General features: G+C 45.0%; 1 protein-coding gene across 1 annotated transcript in view; it reads right to left on the bottom strand.

The window, feature by feature from the left end:
* The window catches only part of LOC116843969, a 269149-nt gene that overhangs the window by 187763 nt on the left and 63105 nt on the right, over positions 1 to 18281 (bottom strand). The window contains exon 2 of the mRNA XM_032814975.1: positions 15646 to 16069. Within this exon, the coding sequence (XP_032670866.1) occupies positions 15646 to 15985 (340 nt within the window). The 5' untranslated portion in view covers positions 15986 to 16069. The remainder of the gene's footprint in view (positions 1 to 15645; positions 16070 to 18281) is intronic.

Below are 18281 nucleotides of genomic sequence, written 5' to 3'. Positions count from 1 at the left end.
CTCTCTCTCTCTCTCTCTCTCTCTCTCTCTCTCTCTCTCTCTCTCTCTCTTTTCCGAGGCGTCAAATCACTCGGATATAAAATACGTCGAGGATTCGACGTCGGTGGACACGAGCGCACATTCGAAAAGCCTCGTTTTACGGAACGCTACTTTCGATCAGCCGCTGAATCGAAACGCACATGCGAGTTCGTTCTGTTTTCGCAGCCGCTTAAAAGTTTAGCCAGCCGTGGAAGCTGAATGTGACGGAGAGTAGATGGGAAAATCGTAGGAATTAATATCTGAGAGCGAGATTATTTCGCGGCCGAGAACGCGGGAGTGTTAACGCGGTTACATTTAAAAACACACACACTTTCTCTCTTTCTCTTTCTCCTTCTCCCCTCGCGTATCATGAAATTCGATCAATTCGCGAGGAAAAATACGACGAGCGCGACGGTGCAGCTTCGATAACGAATCATTTCATTCGGCTAGCGGGATTGCTTGGGGAGACGAGTAGCGTTATTTCGCGGACTAGCAGGCCAAGCTTACGCGAATGCGAGACCGCATTCTCGCTCATGATCGAAAGTATGTGTCCTCCGTGTACACATTGTAAATGAAATCCGTCGCATCGACGGAAGTAACATCGATCTTCTTGATATGGAGAGTCCGCTGTGGCGCGCATTACGCGAAAATATCGCCGGTAAACAGCAATACCGGCTGCCGTCATGTCGCGCGTAACACAGGAAGGGTAAACCGATGGAACGCGACACTCGACTTCCTGATTTGAAAAACACTCGCGGCGATATTGGCAGCGGGTCCGCGTTCGCGATGGTTTGACCAGTAAGATGATACTTAAAGCGCGAAGAAACACGGGACTGACGTTTAACCCGAGGTGCTCCACCCCGGCCAGCTCACCGTGACATGGCGAAATAATGCCATGAGGGGTGGCTTGTACCTCGATAAAATGCCTCGTCTGAGTGATATATTGTCCGTGTCAAATCGTCGTTACGCTTATTGTCGGATTAATTCGGTTTAATCGCGCGACACGTTTCCTTTGTGAATATAGAGCCGATATGAGCGTTTGTCTTGATCGACCGGCCATCAAACATGCGAATTAACACCGAATCAACGTAGCGTGCCGTACGAACTATCGCCAAATTAACGCGATATTCGATTCTCACTGTTTCGCAAACAAGCGCGAAATGAAATGAACGAACAGCACATTTGGCGATATACATTTGGCGAGATGCGAACGCGTGTTTCAACTGCGCTACGTCCCCGAGTCGAAATTTTACTAGCCCTATTCTTTCGACCTAAATTTTCTATTCTGAAGGCTCGTCTACAATACGCGGGGCAAACTTAGAATAACTCTGGAATCGTTTTATATTACCACTGAGGATGTTATTGTATACACATGAAAATTGAAATCAGCGTTTCTAAATGATAGAAAGCGCACAAAATATCACTTGTAGCTTTTAAAGAAGACCTCGGCGAAGCCGAGTAAGTGGAATCGAATTACAAGATGTTGATGCAGATTTCAGAATATCAAAGTAGGCGTTAAATAGGACATCTAACTTGACGGACTTTACGACTTTTACGCAAATTTATTCTCATAGTTTATCTCATTTTTCTCTGAAAATTTTTCTCTATGGATTTTGGCAACCGTATGAGAAGGATATAGCTTTCGTTGCTTACGGAGGATACCGTTTCGTCCTAAAAGTGTCAGAAGTCAGTCAGTTTAGTATAGGACGATTATTCGAGCGAGGGAATCACGGCAATTGCGGATTCTCCGGTTCGAGAAAATACAAGACATCGTAACACGGAGCTCGTTTACCGACCAAGTCGTGCTTCGCCCACCCGTCGTAACACCTTCATCTTCGTGCGCACATTTTCTCGAGGATTTCGGACGGAGGAGGGTTAAGGGCGACCTTTCCCGAGGGACTTTTGTCGCAGAATTATCCGAAAAACGTGCGCGTTCATTCTTCTTTTATATTCTTCTGTCTTTCACCATTACGTAAGCACCATATGCGGGAGCGGCTTACGAGTCCGGGATATTTCAAGTCCGTCCACGCTGTGATTTCGTCGGCTGTTTTATAATCCGCGCGAGATCGCTGCGGGTTGTCACGCGAATCTGTATATCTGTCTCTGTGTGTGTCTCTCTCTCTTTCTCTCGTTATCTATATTTTCCGGAGTACGCATAGTATTATTATTTGCGCATATATTAAAAATGCTCCGCTGGCGAAACGACAAGCGCGTAACAATTAAATCTCAGGCGTAATCAGAATCGCGAGAGAATTAGGATAATTACGTTCCTTACAATTAAATACGAAAATGAGCGAGCACCGAGCGCACGACGGTTGGTTATATCAGCGAACGCAGCACGAACAAGCGTAGTTCGTGTTATGGACAGATGGAGTTTTCTCCGCTCGCGCGCGTCTCTGAAAGAACGGTCGCCTGCTCCTTTCCGAGTTACGTTCCTCTCACTTGAGATCTAGATTCCAGGCATAAAGACGGTCCTCGAAATTATGCACATTGACTACACTGAAATTATTCAAGCCACCCTCGTCTCCCCCTACAACGGTTCAGGTATCTTGGCTCTTTTGTATGCAAATCTTTCCGACCGTTCGCGTCATGCTAACGATACAGCTAGGGTGGGAACGGAGTCTTCATCGAGAAGTATAGGATACACGAAGGGTACCACTGCTTAATATATATATCGTGTTTACGTGTTTACTCGTCTCACCCTATGTTTAATGTTGAATAATCGACACAGCTTTTATACAGACGGTGTATTTTTAGGGCGTTTAAATCAAACGCTACGGGCGTAAACGTGAAATTAAGCATGAAAATTGGAAATTATCGACAGATGTACATCGGCACTCAGTTTACACTGGTATAACCGATACCATTTTACGGCTAGCAACTTGCTAAAAAAAGAGCCGCAGAATAATATCGACAATGCTTCATTATCGAAGTGTGAGCGGTGAGCGCGAATGAGAAATAAGCGTCTCTCTGCGCCGCGAATTCCGAACACGCGCGTGTTAACGCTGTTCTCACTAGCTCTGACTAACAATTAACGCCCCAGTGTTTGTTCTAACTCTGTAAATTAGCGTTCTCGAGAGTCCGAGCGAAATCATTTCCATCTGAACTGTTATTCGTGCTAGGGAGTCTCGATATCTGAAATTGTGGAAACACGGTCGCGTGTGGAAAAGCGAATGGGATCATTATGCGCGATGGAAGTTGGGGAAGGGGACCAAGCTGTACGGCCCGTTGATAACTCAGCAACAAAAGTCTCGCAGCCACGGCGGGATTATATGGGGAACAACATCAAAGTTGCCGACACAGTTATGTTATCGTTCAAGCACCCTCTACCCGCGCGAGGTGTGTTTTCTCGCGTCGCGAGAGGCCGAGCGCTCTCGCCGTGAAAATTTCAATGCGACGGAACGTTCGGAATACACTTATTTGTCGGCCACATCGATCCGCGGTCCGGGCCGCGCACGACGCAGTGCGCCTCGCAAAACGCCGTCGGTCCTCGGGAATTTCGGCATGGCGTTGTTATCGAAATCGCACAAAAGACTCAATCACAAAAGACCCCTCACAAAAGCGCACTTGGACTATTTTATTACGTAGGTCGCTTACCCATGTGTAATATGAGAATTAGCGAGAAGTTCATAAAATAACTCGTGAATTTTTTGACGTGATGCTTTTTTGATTTTTTGTTACCACTATTGCTCCTCAGCGGGAGATATATCAGATGAGCACGTGGCTCTCGGAATTTTGCATAGCCATCCTTTCAGCGGGCAATAACGTCAACCCCATAGAGTTTTGTGTTTCGCCGGAGGCGTCACGAGCTTCGGTCTTTTTCGGCTGACAAGACTCTTTTCAAAGATGCATTCGCTGTGATTAGCGGCATTTTATACGCGATATCATTTCTAGCCTTGAGGCATTACAGGGGTTGGTAATACCTTTCAGTTTTGGTCTTTTGGGATTTTCAAGTTAAACGCATTGCATTACGGCATCTGCTATTGTCGAGTGAAAACTATTATGCAGTCGATTAATTTGACATTGTGCAGAATCTAGTCTGCCTGTCGTTTAAATATTTACCGCCGTCGAATTGTCAGGCGCAGCTCCACGTCACGATGCACGAATGTGTAAGCATGATGCGTTCGACTTGAAAATTCTCAACCGGCACTGGAAGACATCACGGTCGCCTCTTCTGTATACCTCTTTCGCGGATGCGCGACGAGACGAGCCGCTGCGTATATTCGCTGCGTATATTGTTCGTGATAGCTTTACGTTCTTGAATTTGACACGCACGAGAGGAAAAGTCACGTTCTCATCTCAACGTTACGTGGGGGATTCGTCCGCACTCCGAACCGGACTAGAGTTCCTCAAGTCAAAGTTAGGACACCGCCCACCATTTGTAGGGAGGAAGTGAGTGAATGAGTGAGTGAATGAGAGAGAGAGAGAGAGAGAGAGAGGTTGCAACCTTGTCATTTTAGCCCTGGAGCTTCTCTTTCATCTCTGCTAGAGTTTCTTTCCCACTTTTACTCACGTCACCTCTAAAAATGGCGGACAGGATGCGGACGAATCAGGAATCATCGTGCTTTGTTCTAACTCTGACTAGAGGAACTTTAAAGCGGACGTGGTCCCGCGGGAAAAAGCCTGACCTCGACGGTGTTAAATAACCACCGCTCACACACTTCTGCAATCTCCAGCTGCGTGTCCAACGCATCGTGTTTTTGTCCGGCGGAATTTTCTATATACGTTTAATATGTAAGCGGGCTAAACGTAAATTTTCATAATACTCGGCATTTGCGCTGCACAGTGCATCACAATGGAAGTAAAAATGCAAAAAAAAAAATAACTTTAGCGACAAGGATAGATCACGATGCGTTTAGAGGCTCCGACGCGAAGTAGTTTCTAGATTGCCTTTTTCCGCGCTGGACGATATTAAACAATTTACATGGAGCATTCGGGAAGCGTTGAAATTAATGATTTTTAATCAAGTAAAAAGAGATTATTTTTAATACATATTGAACGCCACGACGGAGTGTATCATCGGTATTGTGCCGCTGACGAATCTCATTAATTTACGTAAAATGTAATTGACCGCACACAATAAATCGAATGTACGGTCACTGCAGAGCCAATTTACCGGAGCGTGATGAAAAATGTATACGCCGTGGATGGCATTTATTTATCATGACACCGTTCAGACGATTTTTCATTAAGTTCTCGAGTGTGATTGATGGTGGCGGCGCGATTGGCGCGACAATCAACGTGTTAATCTTTTGAGGGACGGCCGAAACATTTGTATTGCTCGGAATGTTATTTGTCGATATGCCGGCGGTCGCCTTTGCGGATTTACATAACGACGCGCCTTAACGCGTGACAATTTATGAAACTGAACACTGCGTCGCCCGCACAAAGCGCCTAAACCTCTAATATGTATGAACCCCCGCAGAGGGATTTTGGCCGGCAGCCAATCATGGCTTGGTGACTCTCTGTATCGTATCTGTATCGCGCTATCAAATGTCGCCCGGTTCTCCGGGCCAGCGTAAACCCAGAATTCTCGCGCGTATATGGACTCGTCATCTTGTTGCCGAGCGCGGTGTATGTGCTCATCTAATTAACGTCGATTCGTTGTCCGCCGTCTCTGTTGACACGCAGTTGGGCATTGTTGATGTCATCGGCTATGGCAGGGACACAAACACACAACTGCTGGTAGCATGCGGGATTTTCACGGGAATGTCCTCCGCACGCTCGAGGGGGAATGTTTAATCAGATTCATAAATTAATTAGCAAACATGTGCGAACCTTGCTCTCCCGTTTATACGCAGGGGGAAAAAGACAATCTACGTTATTAGACCGAGATTTCTAGGAAGGGTCGTCCCCAAATTGATAGGAGGATCCGTGGAAGGGAGAACAAGAATATATGCGAAGAGAGATATTTTATAGTCAACAACGCTCACGTCGACATTTAAATCATTGCGGGAACGTTGCTTGGAGTAACAGCAGTAAATATTAATGTCATACGTTATGTCGTGCATTCTAGTTATTCACGTATCGGACGCATTCACTCGACTCGCTGCGGAGTTCTCGTGCGCGATATTTCGCAATAATTTAAATTATCGACCAACACGCCGTCGATATACCGCCGCTGTATATATACCCAAAGTTCTCGAAACTGGTGCAGACGCCGATAAAAACGCCACGCCTCCGACTCTCAAATTCTAAACGATCCGATAATTTCGTTATTCCGGCGCGATATAATGAACGATCCTATACGCGTCGGCCAGCTAACGGGCAAACTAATGACGAAACTTTAAAGGCCGAAAAGCGGACATCTCGAAATAAGTCCGAGCCTGTTTAGAACGTTCCGCGCTGTAACTGCCTCAATCTCTTCCTTTCTCTCTCTCTCTCTCTCTCTCTCTCTCTCTCTCTCTCTCTCTCGCAGACGCCGTCGCGTCACAGGAAATCAATCCGCTCCCGGCAGTGGAAGCAAAGGAAGTAGAGCTTGATGATAACAGAGCCCCCCCGTCAAAGGTCTCGCGCCATTATTACAAAGGAATCTTCACGGTTGCATTCAGCCTCCCAAGGTATTGGGAGAGTACCCAAGTATTGATCTCTCTCTGATCTGTATAACACTGACGCGATATCAATAGCGTCGAGTGAGAAAGCTATTTTAGAGTGAAGGAGTGCACGCGAGAAAAAGAGAGAGAGAGAGAGAGAGAGAGAGAGAGAGAGAGAGAGAGAGGGAGAGAGAGAGAGGGGAGGAATGGAGGAGCGAGGGGAAGAATTACAGAAGATGGAAGGAGGATAACCGAGACTGTTATTTACGTCGAGGAAAGTCGCAGATCGACGAGTAGGCCTCCGGCTATTATTTTTTCTCCCAAAATACATGTTATCGTTCCCTGTAATTTTCTAGATACACGATTTTCCCATTTTTCGCCAACGGAGCGCGTCGCGGCCGGGGGCCTCGGCAAAGCGTATAAAGTTACAAGATCGAGTTTTCCGCCAAGAGCATCGCGCACTACCGCGGATTAAATTCGCAATATCGTCACGAGTTAATCGTTTTAGTTTTCGGACACGTTTAATCGTCCCGAAAGTTTACTGGCCATTAAATACTTGTTTGGGAGTTCGTGATCCGAAGTTTGGGTGCGACCTTCAATTAGGCGGATTACCGGCATTAAACCGCCGCCGTCTAAACTGCCGGTTAAAAGATTCAAGTGGCGGACTCTGTGCCGATGATTACGGAAAAATTCGAGCGCGCAACGTCATGTACTACAGCGGCTTGCAAAACAGTTCACACCCACGATGAAATTGGGAGCTCACCAAAGTGTTGAATGTCAGGGTCATTATTGCTAGGGATTCACATATTAGTGATATAATTAAAGATAATAAACGATAATAAATAAGGATAATGATGATTATTATTAAGAATTAATAATATAATTACTGGGAAAAAATTTGTCACACGCAGTAATAATTCTCAATTTTGGCAGTTGGTGAGTTGCCAACTTTATTGTGTCTAAGCCATTTTGCACTAAGCCACTGTAACACGGAGAAAAAGATTTGGTTGTATTGCTTGAAGTTTGATCTTAGTTATGAAGCTTGGTTTTAATGAAGTGAGTCAACGCGTTTCGGTTGAAGGCACAGAATTTCTGTGGCTTTTATGATCCAAATCTGGTTCTAAGAAACAGAAATTTTGTTTCCTCCAAATGAAGCTGGTTAGTTCACTACAATCATAAACTTCACGTTAATACGACCTTTTTCTCCGTGTAATGCTAATGCGCTCGGAATTAATTCGCGGAAAATGTGCAATGTGTTGCAATCTTAGAGTCACCTGGCAAATATCACAGAGACCGTACTCCAAAAAATAACGTTATTTAAGAAAATAAGAAATGTCTCTGCTGACTCTTTTACGTCCGAGATCAAGAAAGCCTCTTCAATTTTCTCGACTCTTTCTTTCGAGAAAGAACCACACGAGAAATGACTTTCTATATAATATCGTTGAAATAATAGAACGCGGTATGTCTTCGACTGCGGCTAAATCCGAAGGTAACAAGATTTCTGGATGTTTCGAGGCACAGTGGCCGTCTTTGTAATCATCACTGGCAGTGTCGAATGTCTTAATAAAAAGACGCGGATATCGCTCGGAACGAGATCGCGGTGAATTCCCCAAACTCTCTCCTCCCGTCTTGTCGTGTCGCGAGGCTTTCCATTTAGCTCTAAATCCTGCTAAGTTCTGCACGGTGCGCGATCATATACTCGTTTCGATTTTACTTCCACCCTAAGGGTAGCCGTTCTCTCTCTCTCTCTCTCTCTCTCTCTCTCTCTCTCTCTCTCTCGACTTATCTTCTCTCTTTCTATTCCTCGAACAACTTTCGTCTCGCCCGCGCGCACTCCGAACTTTTCACCACCGAATAAAAACAGCGACGTTGACTGCATGGTGCAAAGAGCAACGCAAGTATCGGACGAAAGTTGTGTGTGAATTTCTTCGACACTTTTATCCACGTTGCTTGAACGCGCCCTAATCCACCAGTTTGCACATCGTCCACCGACTCCCGCGCAATGCTATACATGACCCTATCAATTAGAGTTCGTGCCTAATGCGGCATGTGCATTATGAGACGCGAGCATTTGCATATTGTACCGCGTGATTTCCCTGGAATCGTCATTTTGTCGTATATCGTGCGAGTAATGCGAACTACAATGCCTTGCGCCGTGCATCGCATACAGTGCTTCGAATTATAAATCTCGAGCAAAGCACGCGATGTGTCGCGTGCAATGCCGGGTCTGTGAGATTCGACCGAATATTCGACAGTTTACCAACTGTCGTAAAGAGTTCCGGAAAATTTCAAAATAGCGCAAATCTGTTTGCAGATTTGATCTTATTGTGCTGCTATTTTACAGTCGAAGCTTCTCTATATCTCTGGAACGAAATGTGTCCAAAAGAAGTGATTTTCAGTAAAATTATATATGGCAGTTCAAAGTTGCTCTGACAGATCCAGGTTGCATTGTATGCCCCAAAAATATGATTGTACGTGGATAATTAATTTCACGAAAACATTCAAGAAATTGTACATTCTAAAGTACAAGAGCAGTGTGTTCTTCATTGAAACGTAATTGATGGTTCAGTTAAAAGAAGAGCACTGCAATCAGTAAAATCTCGCTGAAAAGATTAGTTAGTAGTAGTGACTATTCCTATCGTTGATGTCATCAATTAAGTTAGTTGGATTTGGTATAACGAGTTTATGTACTACAGATTTTGTAGTAAAATCTTAATGACACTACACTGAGAGAAAAAATGTTTGGTATTTGTAACTATAATCATATAGAAAAGTAATGAACTATAATAAATAATGATCATAAATAAAAGAAATAATTACTATAATGGAAATAATTGCTATTATGATCAAGACAATTATTTCAATTATATAATTAATTGTACCATAGTTGTTAGTGATGATAATGTTATATGCATGTTATTACTATTATTATCTTCGTGTTGGAACAACTAAAAAATATAAATAAATATAGTTGGAGTAAAAAAATTGGTCCTAAACTATATTTTTTGGTCGTCCATGAAGATAGTAATAGTAATATGCATATAAGATTATTATCACTAAAATTATAGTATAATTGACTAAAAAATTATTGTCTTTACCATAATTTATGGTAATTATTTCTTTATATGATTACAGTTACAAATATCAAACATTTTTCTCTCAGTGTGGTCAAAATCAGTAGGATGAGACGAAGCGATATAAAGTTGCAGTGTTACCACTGAAAATCAACGAATACTCATTGATCATCGGTGAAATCCTTTTGCTGATTCAATCACAGACATTGTTACTGATCCACTTTAAGAGAATATCAACGTACAGATACATTTCCTCCATTTCTATCTCATAAATCAGATCATGCTGCTTTCTCGAAGCACAAAATACTAGAAAAATAGTAATGTAATGCAACGAAATTGATCAGAAGGATATACACAAATATTGCATATATTTACCGTTCCTACGACTATTTAACTTTACTTACACGGTGTTAATAATTTTAATGACAAACACACGCATATGACGATACATTATCAGCCAGTATATTAATAAAGTCTCGCAATTCCCTCATGGTAGGTAGTAGCGTAATAAACTGACAAGCCTGGCATCTGGAAGCAAATTGCAGAGAAAAGTGCTCTTCCCCCTTATCAGGTCGTTACCGTGATTCTCGCGAGGCGCACCGCCGCTCGTATTATGCATACACTTTCGCACACAGAGACTGCGCGTCCGTAAATTGCACTTTTTTTCCCAATGGAGTGTCCATAGAGAGTTAGTTTAATGCGATAACAACAACGTCCCTTTCTACATTTTAGTCCCAGGTCTCACTTTCAGGATTCATTTGATTAGGATAAAAAATACTCACGTATATAAATCGATAGAATATCGTATCCTGGTGATTCGACTCGCGGATATGGTATCATAGCGAACAATTAAAGTTCTCGCAACGAATCTCGTTATGGCCGTTCCGAGTCGCGGCAATTCTCTATCTCGCTGAAAATTACTCGATCGAATTCAACGTTCTCCTGAGGGTATACACATCCAGCGAAACGACAGCCGTGCCGGCGGCGAGGCGGTCGACCACGAAGTGAGAGACGATATCCGTAGGTGGGCCGGCTTCACGTCTTCGGGACAATACCATTCGTGTTTCTCGAACTGCGTCTGCTGCAGCAAGTCCGGACTCGCTCGCCTATTTGCCGGTAGACACGTAACAAACACATAACTCCGCTCCGCCGAGAGTTACCGGTGCGACTGTCGCGCGAGCGTATGTGCACCCCGACGATCCTCAAGTTCCTCGTTCACTTGCAGGCAAGTGAACGAACGTCGGACGGAGCGACGGAAAGAGAGAGCGTCTTTCGCGCGCGTTTCCCGTGGACGAGGAGCGTCCATGCGAACTTCCGCGATCGCGGAGTTGGCCGATGCAATTTCTTGCGAGAGCGAGCGAGCGAGCGCAGAAATTTCCGGACAGGAGCGAGTCGCGCGCGTATCGCGCGAAACGTGCAGTCTGTTGTGAACGACGTCCTGCAGAGTTCAGCGGAAGAAGTTGGTGGACGGGCGGCCAGAAAAAGCCGTCGCGATGGAGGACGTACTCCGCCCTTACCGAGTTGTGCCGGCAGTTTAGGTTTAGCTTGATCAACTCCGCGTTAGAGCTCTTTGTCTTTTTATAGCGGCCTTATAGCGAGGGGAGGATTACGGCCGGCAGATTAAAGCTGTCTATTACAGACTGACGTTTCGGCCGTATGTGCGTGCTCTGCTCTTTCATGGACGACGTCTTTCCTCGGGATGACGTTGCGCTCGGTAGGAAAACGGCGAAACTCGGTTCCCAAAGGCTCGTCTACAATACGCAGAGCAAGCTTGACGTATAAGTCGGAATAAAAATTAGATATAATTTATTTGCGCTTACACGTCCTCTTGATCAGCCTCTCAATAACTCACCTTTTCTTGCTCAGTTTTTAATCATTTTAATGAATTTCTTAACGTTAAATACCAGTTTTTTATCTTCGTAGAGTATCTAGTATATGAAAAAAGAAAGATAGGCAACCGTGAATTTTTATATAATTATAAATAAACAAATAGTCAAAATTTGTGTTTGTTATAAAAAAAATGTCACTTACTAACTAAACTATTATCAATATCGAAACGACAATTTAGGCGCTTATTTAGCATACTTTAAAGTATTTTTCAGAATTTTGTCAGATTTAAAAAAAATATATAATTTAGATATCTCTTATAATAGTGTCTTGCAGATTTTTTGAGTCACTGAATCCTAATCTGTGTGTGTGTGTGTGTGTGAGGTCAGAATTTTGAAATCTTTTAAAATCCACGATGGTGGAACTAAAATGAATTTTAAAATTTCGACTTTTTATTCGTAATCTACGACCTAAAAGATCCTCGAGTACAAAGTTTAAAAAAAATTGGTCTAATAGAAAAATTCCCGTGACACAAAGAATTAAGTAAGAGAAATACTTTTGATGTAGTAAAAAAGCTGCAGTATGAGAGCGTAAGCGAAATAAATTATCTCTTACTCCCTAACTTTCTTACGTCAACCTTACTCTTCGCGTATTGCATAGACGAGACTTGAACTAGCGAGGTGTCTAATTCCGAAGTAGCGCGATCTCCAATTATTGTTCGATATGACTCAATTAACGTGACATCCTCCGCACACTCCTTTTTTTAAGCTGGCGCGACGAAAAAACATATGAGCCTTTTGGAATTGACACCCACTTCGTATCCTTCTTTCCCTCTTTGTCTTATCCTATTTCTCCCATCGACCTGTCGACCTGGTGAAAATATTACGGTATCGACGTATGGATATATTTAAAGTCCCTGAAGACTTTTTCGCTTGAACATTTTTCGCCGTAATTTAAATCACACGCATATGTCAGCGTCAGCCGACTCGCGGGGCGCGTTTCGGCGCCCGGCGCGCTTTAATTCCCGATTCGTGCTCGCGGATATTCCGGTTAACAAAGAGCGCTCGGCGAAGCACTTCTCCCGGTGGCGGTTTTTATCAATCCGCCGCTGGTACTACGCGGCCGTAATTAGGTCAAGAGAATGGAGGTGCCTACCAATCGGCTTGGCCATTATCGAAATCCGTTGCTCGTAAATTTCCCACGATACCATCGGCACTCGGCCCGACGGGAGACTGTTGATCGGTTACAGCATCGTCGTCCGTCGCTCGTTATCATTGATGAGAACACGAAATGAAGTAAGGATTCCCGCGCGCTTTATGGTTCACGATATTGCGTCCAAGTTCGCAAACGGTCGCTCAGCATCGCCGACGATTACGTCGCGCGACCGTTTAACGACGATCTTAATTTCACGTCGGTATCGGCTGCGATATTCCTTCTCCTTCTCTCGCAATATATCATTGCTGTCGCACAGATAATCCCGGAATAGCCCGGTTCCACCGTTAACACTCATACAAGTGCCTTTTCGCATCGACCTAATGAAATTTGGACGTCGATTTTACGGCTCGAGAGCCCTGTAACAGCGAACGTTAGTTTCTCCGCGTTCTTAGGCGCGCACTTGGAGATGAGTCAAAGCGCGCGTTATACCGCTTCGAACGATACTAGCCGCTATTCCCGCTAATGACGTCGAAGTTCACCGGGAACCCTCCCGGCTACGTCGTAAAGCCCTGGAACACTGGTTTTCTGCTCCATTAGGTCTCGGGACCTTATTATAAAACTTTCAGGTTTTAAGGATATAATTAACGAAGAATGTTCTCCCCTTTACGAGCCGTCGACGGGCGAAATAAACAGGGCGAATGTACATCTTACCCTTTCTCGATTGATTTCTGTCTTGAGTATAAACTTTTAATACCACTTCGCTATTAAGAATTCTCCAGTTTTCATCCGCTTGAAAAGTCGCTCCTTTCTTTCTCTTTCCTCCTCTTCTCTTTCCTTCTTTTATTTTCTCTCTCTCTCTCTATCTTTCTCGCGGACACTTGTGTTCCTTTTCGATCATTATTTCTCGTATTTCTACGCTACACGAGAACACAGTTGATTTCGAGGTGTTGTCTAGCCGAACGTAAAATTAGAAGGTAAATAAACAATCGATAATTTTACCCCCATCTCTATGTTTAGCTCGGTTACTCGGTGGATATTATCAGCTGATATTTATTAACACGATACGCGCTCTAGGGATGAGACCAGGGACGCGTATGGCGAGTGGAAAAGATTAATATAGTTGAAACGGAGTCGCCGAGACGTATCTTATCACGGCACCTGCGACGCGCTTTGATAAATATCTCGTTCGCCTTGAACTGGTGCCCCGCGACGTCACGACGATAAAACGAAGGAAAAGGGAAGGAGAGAAAGAGAGTAGATCTGTCGTTTAATAGTTTAGCACGCCTTCTGATCAAGAGACGCAATTTCGCCGGATAGGTCGGCTCGCGGCACAGAAACGCGGACCTTCTTCGTGCAATGGATGTCACGGGACAAAGAATGCATTCGCAGACGTAGCAGACGGCGTCCGTGTGCGAACGTCGGTACGATATCCTGTCGGTGGAATTATAGACGTGAGGTCGCGATAAAGGCGGTCGAGAAACGACAGGAGGGAAAGATTGTACCTGGTCGAGGGAAACTCGAAAGAAAGAGAGAGGGAGAAACCCGGGACGGTCGTGAACGGTGGACGAAATGCTCGCTGCCTTTTTAGCTTTTTTTAGGAAAGATTAAAAAAGCGCTCGCTCGCGAATATAAGTATAAAGCAGTACGGAGGCGCTTTTCTAAGTGAAAAGCCCGCTTCTTAGGGATGCGAACGAGAATTTACGGCTGTTTATGGAGTGTAATAAGTTACGCGCGCGAAGATTGGAAAGTACGAACGCGCGGGGAAGCGGCTTGCCGTCGCGGAACATTCCGGTCTAGTTTATGGCTCAGTACAGCTAACGAAAGCACCGCGAATGCATTCCGCGGTATCAACAGCAAATAACGCGCGTTGCGACCACGCGCATTGTGTATGCGATTGTCGAGGGCCGCGCGTTCAACGATTCGGCGACGGCCACTTCGCAATCGTCGCAACGAGAGAGAATTCGCGACATAATAAAAATTAATGACTCCCAAGGTTTATTCACATTTTCCTTTTCCTTTGCCATTTGCATCCGTTTTGTACGCGCACCATTACATAATTCCGCATTGCCGCAGTCGGCGATCATCGTGTTGCCTCGCGACGAAGGACCACGCTGAATGGAAAATGGGCAGCCTCATATTACAGTCTGCTCGCGAATTTATACTGCAGACATGACTTTAGACTTTATTCCCGGATAGATACGAAATATGAGGTCGTCCTGCAAATCCACGTACTTTCTGAAAGATTTCGAGGGAAGACAAACAAAATTTATTGCATTTATTTCTTGATAAAACACCTGTCTCTCACAGAGGAAGAGAAAGGGCGAAAAGTACGCGCAAATTTACGATTTTTTTTTTTTATAGAAATTGATGCTGCCAAAACCGAACAGAAAACTCTATTGAATGAAACTCTACTCGAATGAATTTCATACGTAGTACAATGTGCTCTCTTAAAGCGAATCAATAAAAATGTTTCTGACTGAATTGGTGAAATCTGTAAAATTGTAAAAGAAACAGTGTGAAACACACAAATATGTAAAAATGTGTAACACACAAATTCATTATATCGAATCCAATTATTCGCATAATTCGTGTTCATAAATTTTTCAACTTATTCAACTTTCTGTTTGTGACGTTTGTAATAATGGAATTAATGGCTTTCCTGTGTGTAACACACAAAGTCTGTGTTCGCAAAGTGGTTCACCAATAATAGGAATAGTCGTTACTATTGACTGATTTTTTCAGTGAGATTTTTCTGTGGTCGCAGTGCTTATAACTGAACCACCAGTTACAAGTATAGCATTTCAGTGAAGAATACACCAATTGCACCTTAGAAGTTAACCTTTGTATAATAATTAAAATTAGAGTGTGTTATTCGTTAAAAATTCCAAAGAGTCTTTTCGAGTCGCGATCGATCCCATCGAACAAAGGTGCACGCGTTCACGTCGCTTTCACGGAACGACGCGCGACTCAGACTCCGATCTCGGTCTCTGCCAAAGGCAAGTCGCCGGCATAACGGAGAGAACAGTAATCGCACTCACCGGACTGTGTCCTGTGCGCGGGTGCGGCGGGTGCGGGCGGGACCAATCCGGTGATGCTGCAAAGCGTCTGTCCGCTGCCGTACTTGAGAGTCCTGCAGTGACACGGTGTGGTGGGCGTCGTCAGCCCTTCGTTGCCCCTCACGGAAGCTCCGATCACCGAGATCTCGTCCAGCTCGTGTCCACTGTCGTAGTGGCACAGCCGGGTCGCACTGGTGCTGGCCCCGCCGCCGCCGACGCCGCCGTCGTCCCCGGCACCGGCGTCGGATCGACCGCCGCCGGTGCCTCTACCGCCGGTTCGGCCCCTAAGCGACTGCACCAGCCGCTTGGCGCCCGAAGACATTCCACGGAGGTGATCCAGCCTTCCGGTCTTTGTTTGCTCTTGCTCTTGCCGAAACCGCCCGAGTACACGCTCGGGGATGTCCACCTGGAAATTGCATTCTCTTATTTGGTTGAGTCATAATGATGAGATATCCACATGAATTATACGAGTAAAATGAAATGAGCAAATAGATACATAAATTAATAAATAAATATATTAAAATAAATATAAATAAATATATTAAAATAAATATAAATAAATTAATTAATAAATATTAATAAATAACTCGTCGGGGTAGTCGGTGGATCGAACAATAATCCGCGTAGAAATTTTTCAAGATTTTCCCGAATGCAGCACAGATTCCGATTAAAATGCTCAAATTTGTCCCAAAATCGGTTATCTCACTACGACACCGATTGGGAATCTTCAATTTTTGCCTTATGTAAACATGGATTCTCTGTCAAGAATCGAAACAGAACTATGGAAACTCGCGTTTCTGGATTGTTAATCTAGTCGATATGTTGACGTGCTTTTATAGTATCAAATAGGGAACCCCATTTTTGCATCTATTACTGTTTCAATAAAATAAAATATTTTTAAGGCATTTCGCAGCATTTTATTGAATAATGAAATTATTTGGAACGTCAACATGTTTTATTCAATTCTAACGTAAAATGAAGATCAGAAATGATATTAAGGAAACTTTGAGTTTCTTAGAATAGCATACTTGAAACATTACAACCAGAACCCATAGCTATTTTGGGAAATCGCTGGATTCCGTGGAATCGTGGTTAGATCCCAAGAAAATGTTCTATGAAGGAAGCTAGGGAAAACGGCGGCCAACAGTTCCGACTGCTGAGCAGTCGTGCATGATCCGTAACTACTTGGCCGGGCAGAAAGTACGAATGGCGCTTTTGATGGACGAATCAACCGTAAAATTGAAACCGTCGGCTCGCTCGAGGCTGTATAATAACTCGATTGCCGCGAGATAAAAATTCGGCTACTGCTATTCGCGTCGGACATACGTGATAAATAGTCAGTCAGACGCATACATCTCCTTTAGTCCACCCTCCCGCCTTATCGATTCTGACCGCGAAGCAGTACGCTTCGAAGGATGATGGCCTTTGATAACGTATGATGGGCCGTTCTCCACGTAAACGCGCCTACGTCGTATTCTCACGGAAAGATGGCGAAAGAAAAATCCACGTGGTCTTTCGCTTATCGATCTTCGCGAATTATTCGACACGTCCATTGTAACGTTGTCCAGACTTAGTCTAGACGAGAAGGTACAGAGGACTCGGTAAGATATCTCTTCTTGCATTAAGAGATCACTGACTTTATGCTGAGCACACAGCATACTTGTATGACGGTGGTGGCGGCGGCGGCGGCGGCAGCTGGGGTGAGGCGATCTTTGACGTCCGGAATTTAACCCTCGCGCGATTATGAGGGTTAAAGAGCAGACGTTAAAGGTCGTCATCGCGTCTCTCGTCTGTCCGCAATAGAACCGATAAGCCGGATATCTGGAATAAGGGAGTGGATGGAAGCAGGAGTGGGGACACCAGGGCGATATCCGTCTGAGAGCGACTTACCACGTGGTGATAACCGCCCCGCAGTGGTAGCTTTGCTCTCTGCCTCGGCTACGTATACCGCGACCGGTGTCACCGAGCGTCGTAGCACATGATCGCTCTCTTTCTCTGTTGATCCTCGGTAAAATACCGATCCGACACGCACTTACGGCGTTTCCGGGCACTGAGAACGCGCTACCACGAGTGCTACTCGAACCGGCCGAGCGTTCGCGCACGCCAACGACGTGGATAGCGACGACGACGAGGTCCGAGCGAGGAGATGGCGACAATCGACGGCATGCCACGCGCGCGACGCGCTAACGAGCGGGTGCACGCGAGTCGCACTTTTTGCGGACGAACGTGATCGACAGGTGTCGTATGAGGCATACGTCGCTCGTCCCGCGGTCGTCCGCGACCGTCCTGTCGAGCGACATGCCGCGGCTGCGACGTCCGCTACAAGAACACGCCGACCCGTTGACCGCTTGGGTCCGTTCCTCGCCCTCGCGGCCAGAGGATGCCCGATTGACGCGCGGAGACTCTCTTTAAGGGACGGCCAACGTGCAACAAGTGTCTCGAGCGACGGCACTCGTCTCACGTGCTATTGCGCTCTCGCCTACTCCACGTTCAACCACTCGGCGACACTCTCCCGATACTCTTGGTCCGATCAGTCGATCATCGGCTGGAGTCTCGCCCTCGAACGATGTGCAACGCGACGGTATCTAGGGAGAACAGACAAAGAGAGAGAGAGAGAG

Source organism: Odontomachus brunneus, unplaced genomic scaffold (genome assembly GCF_010583005.1).
Source record: "Odontomachus brunneus isolate Ranch 3 - 2012 unplaced genomic scaffold, Obru_v1 Obru_scaffold_037, whole genome shotgun sequence".
Lineage (NCBI taxonomy): Eukaryota > Metazoa > Arthropoda > Insecta > Hymenoptera > Formicidae > Odontomachus > Odontomachus brunneus.
Note: the sequence above shows the minus strand (reverse complement) of the source record. Positions and strands in the feature narration are given on the sequence as shown.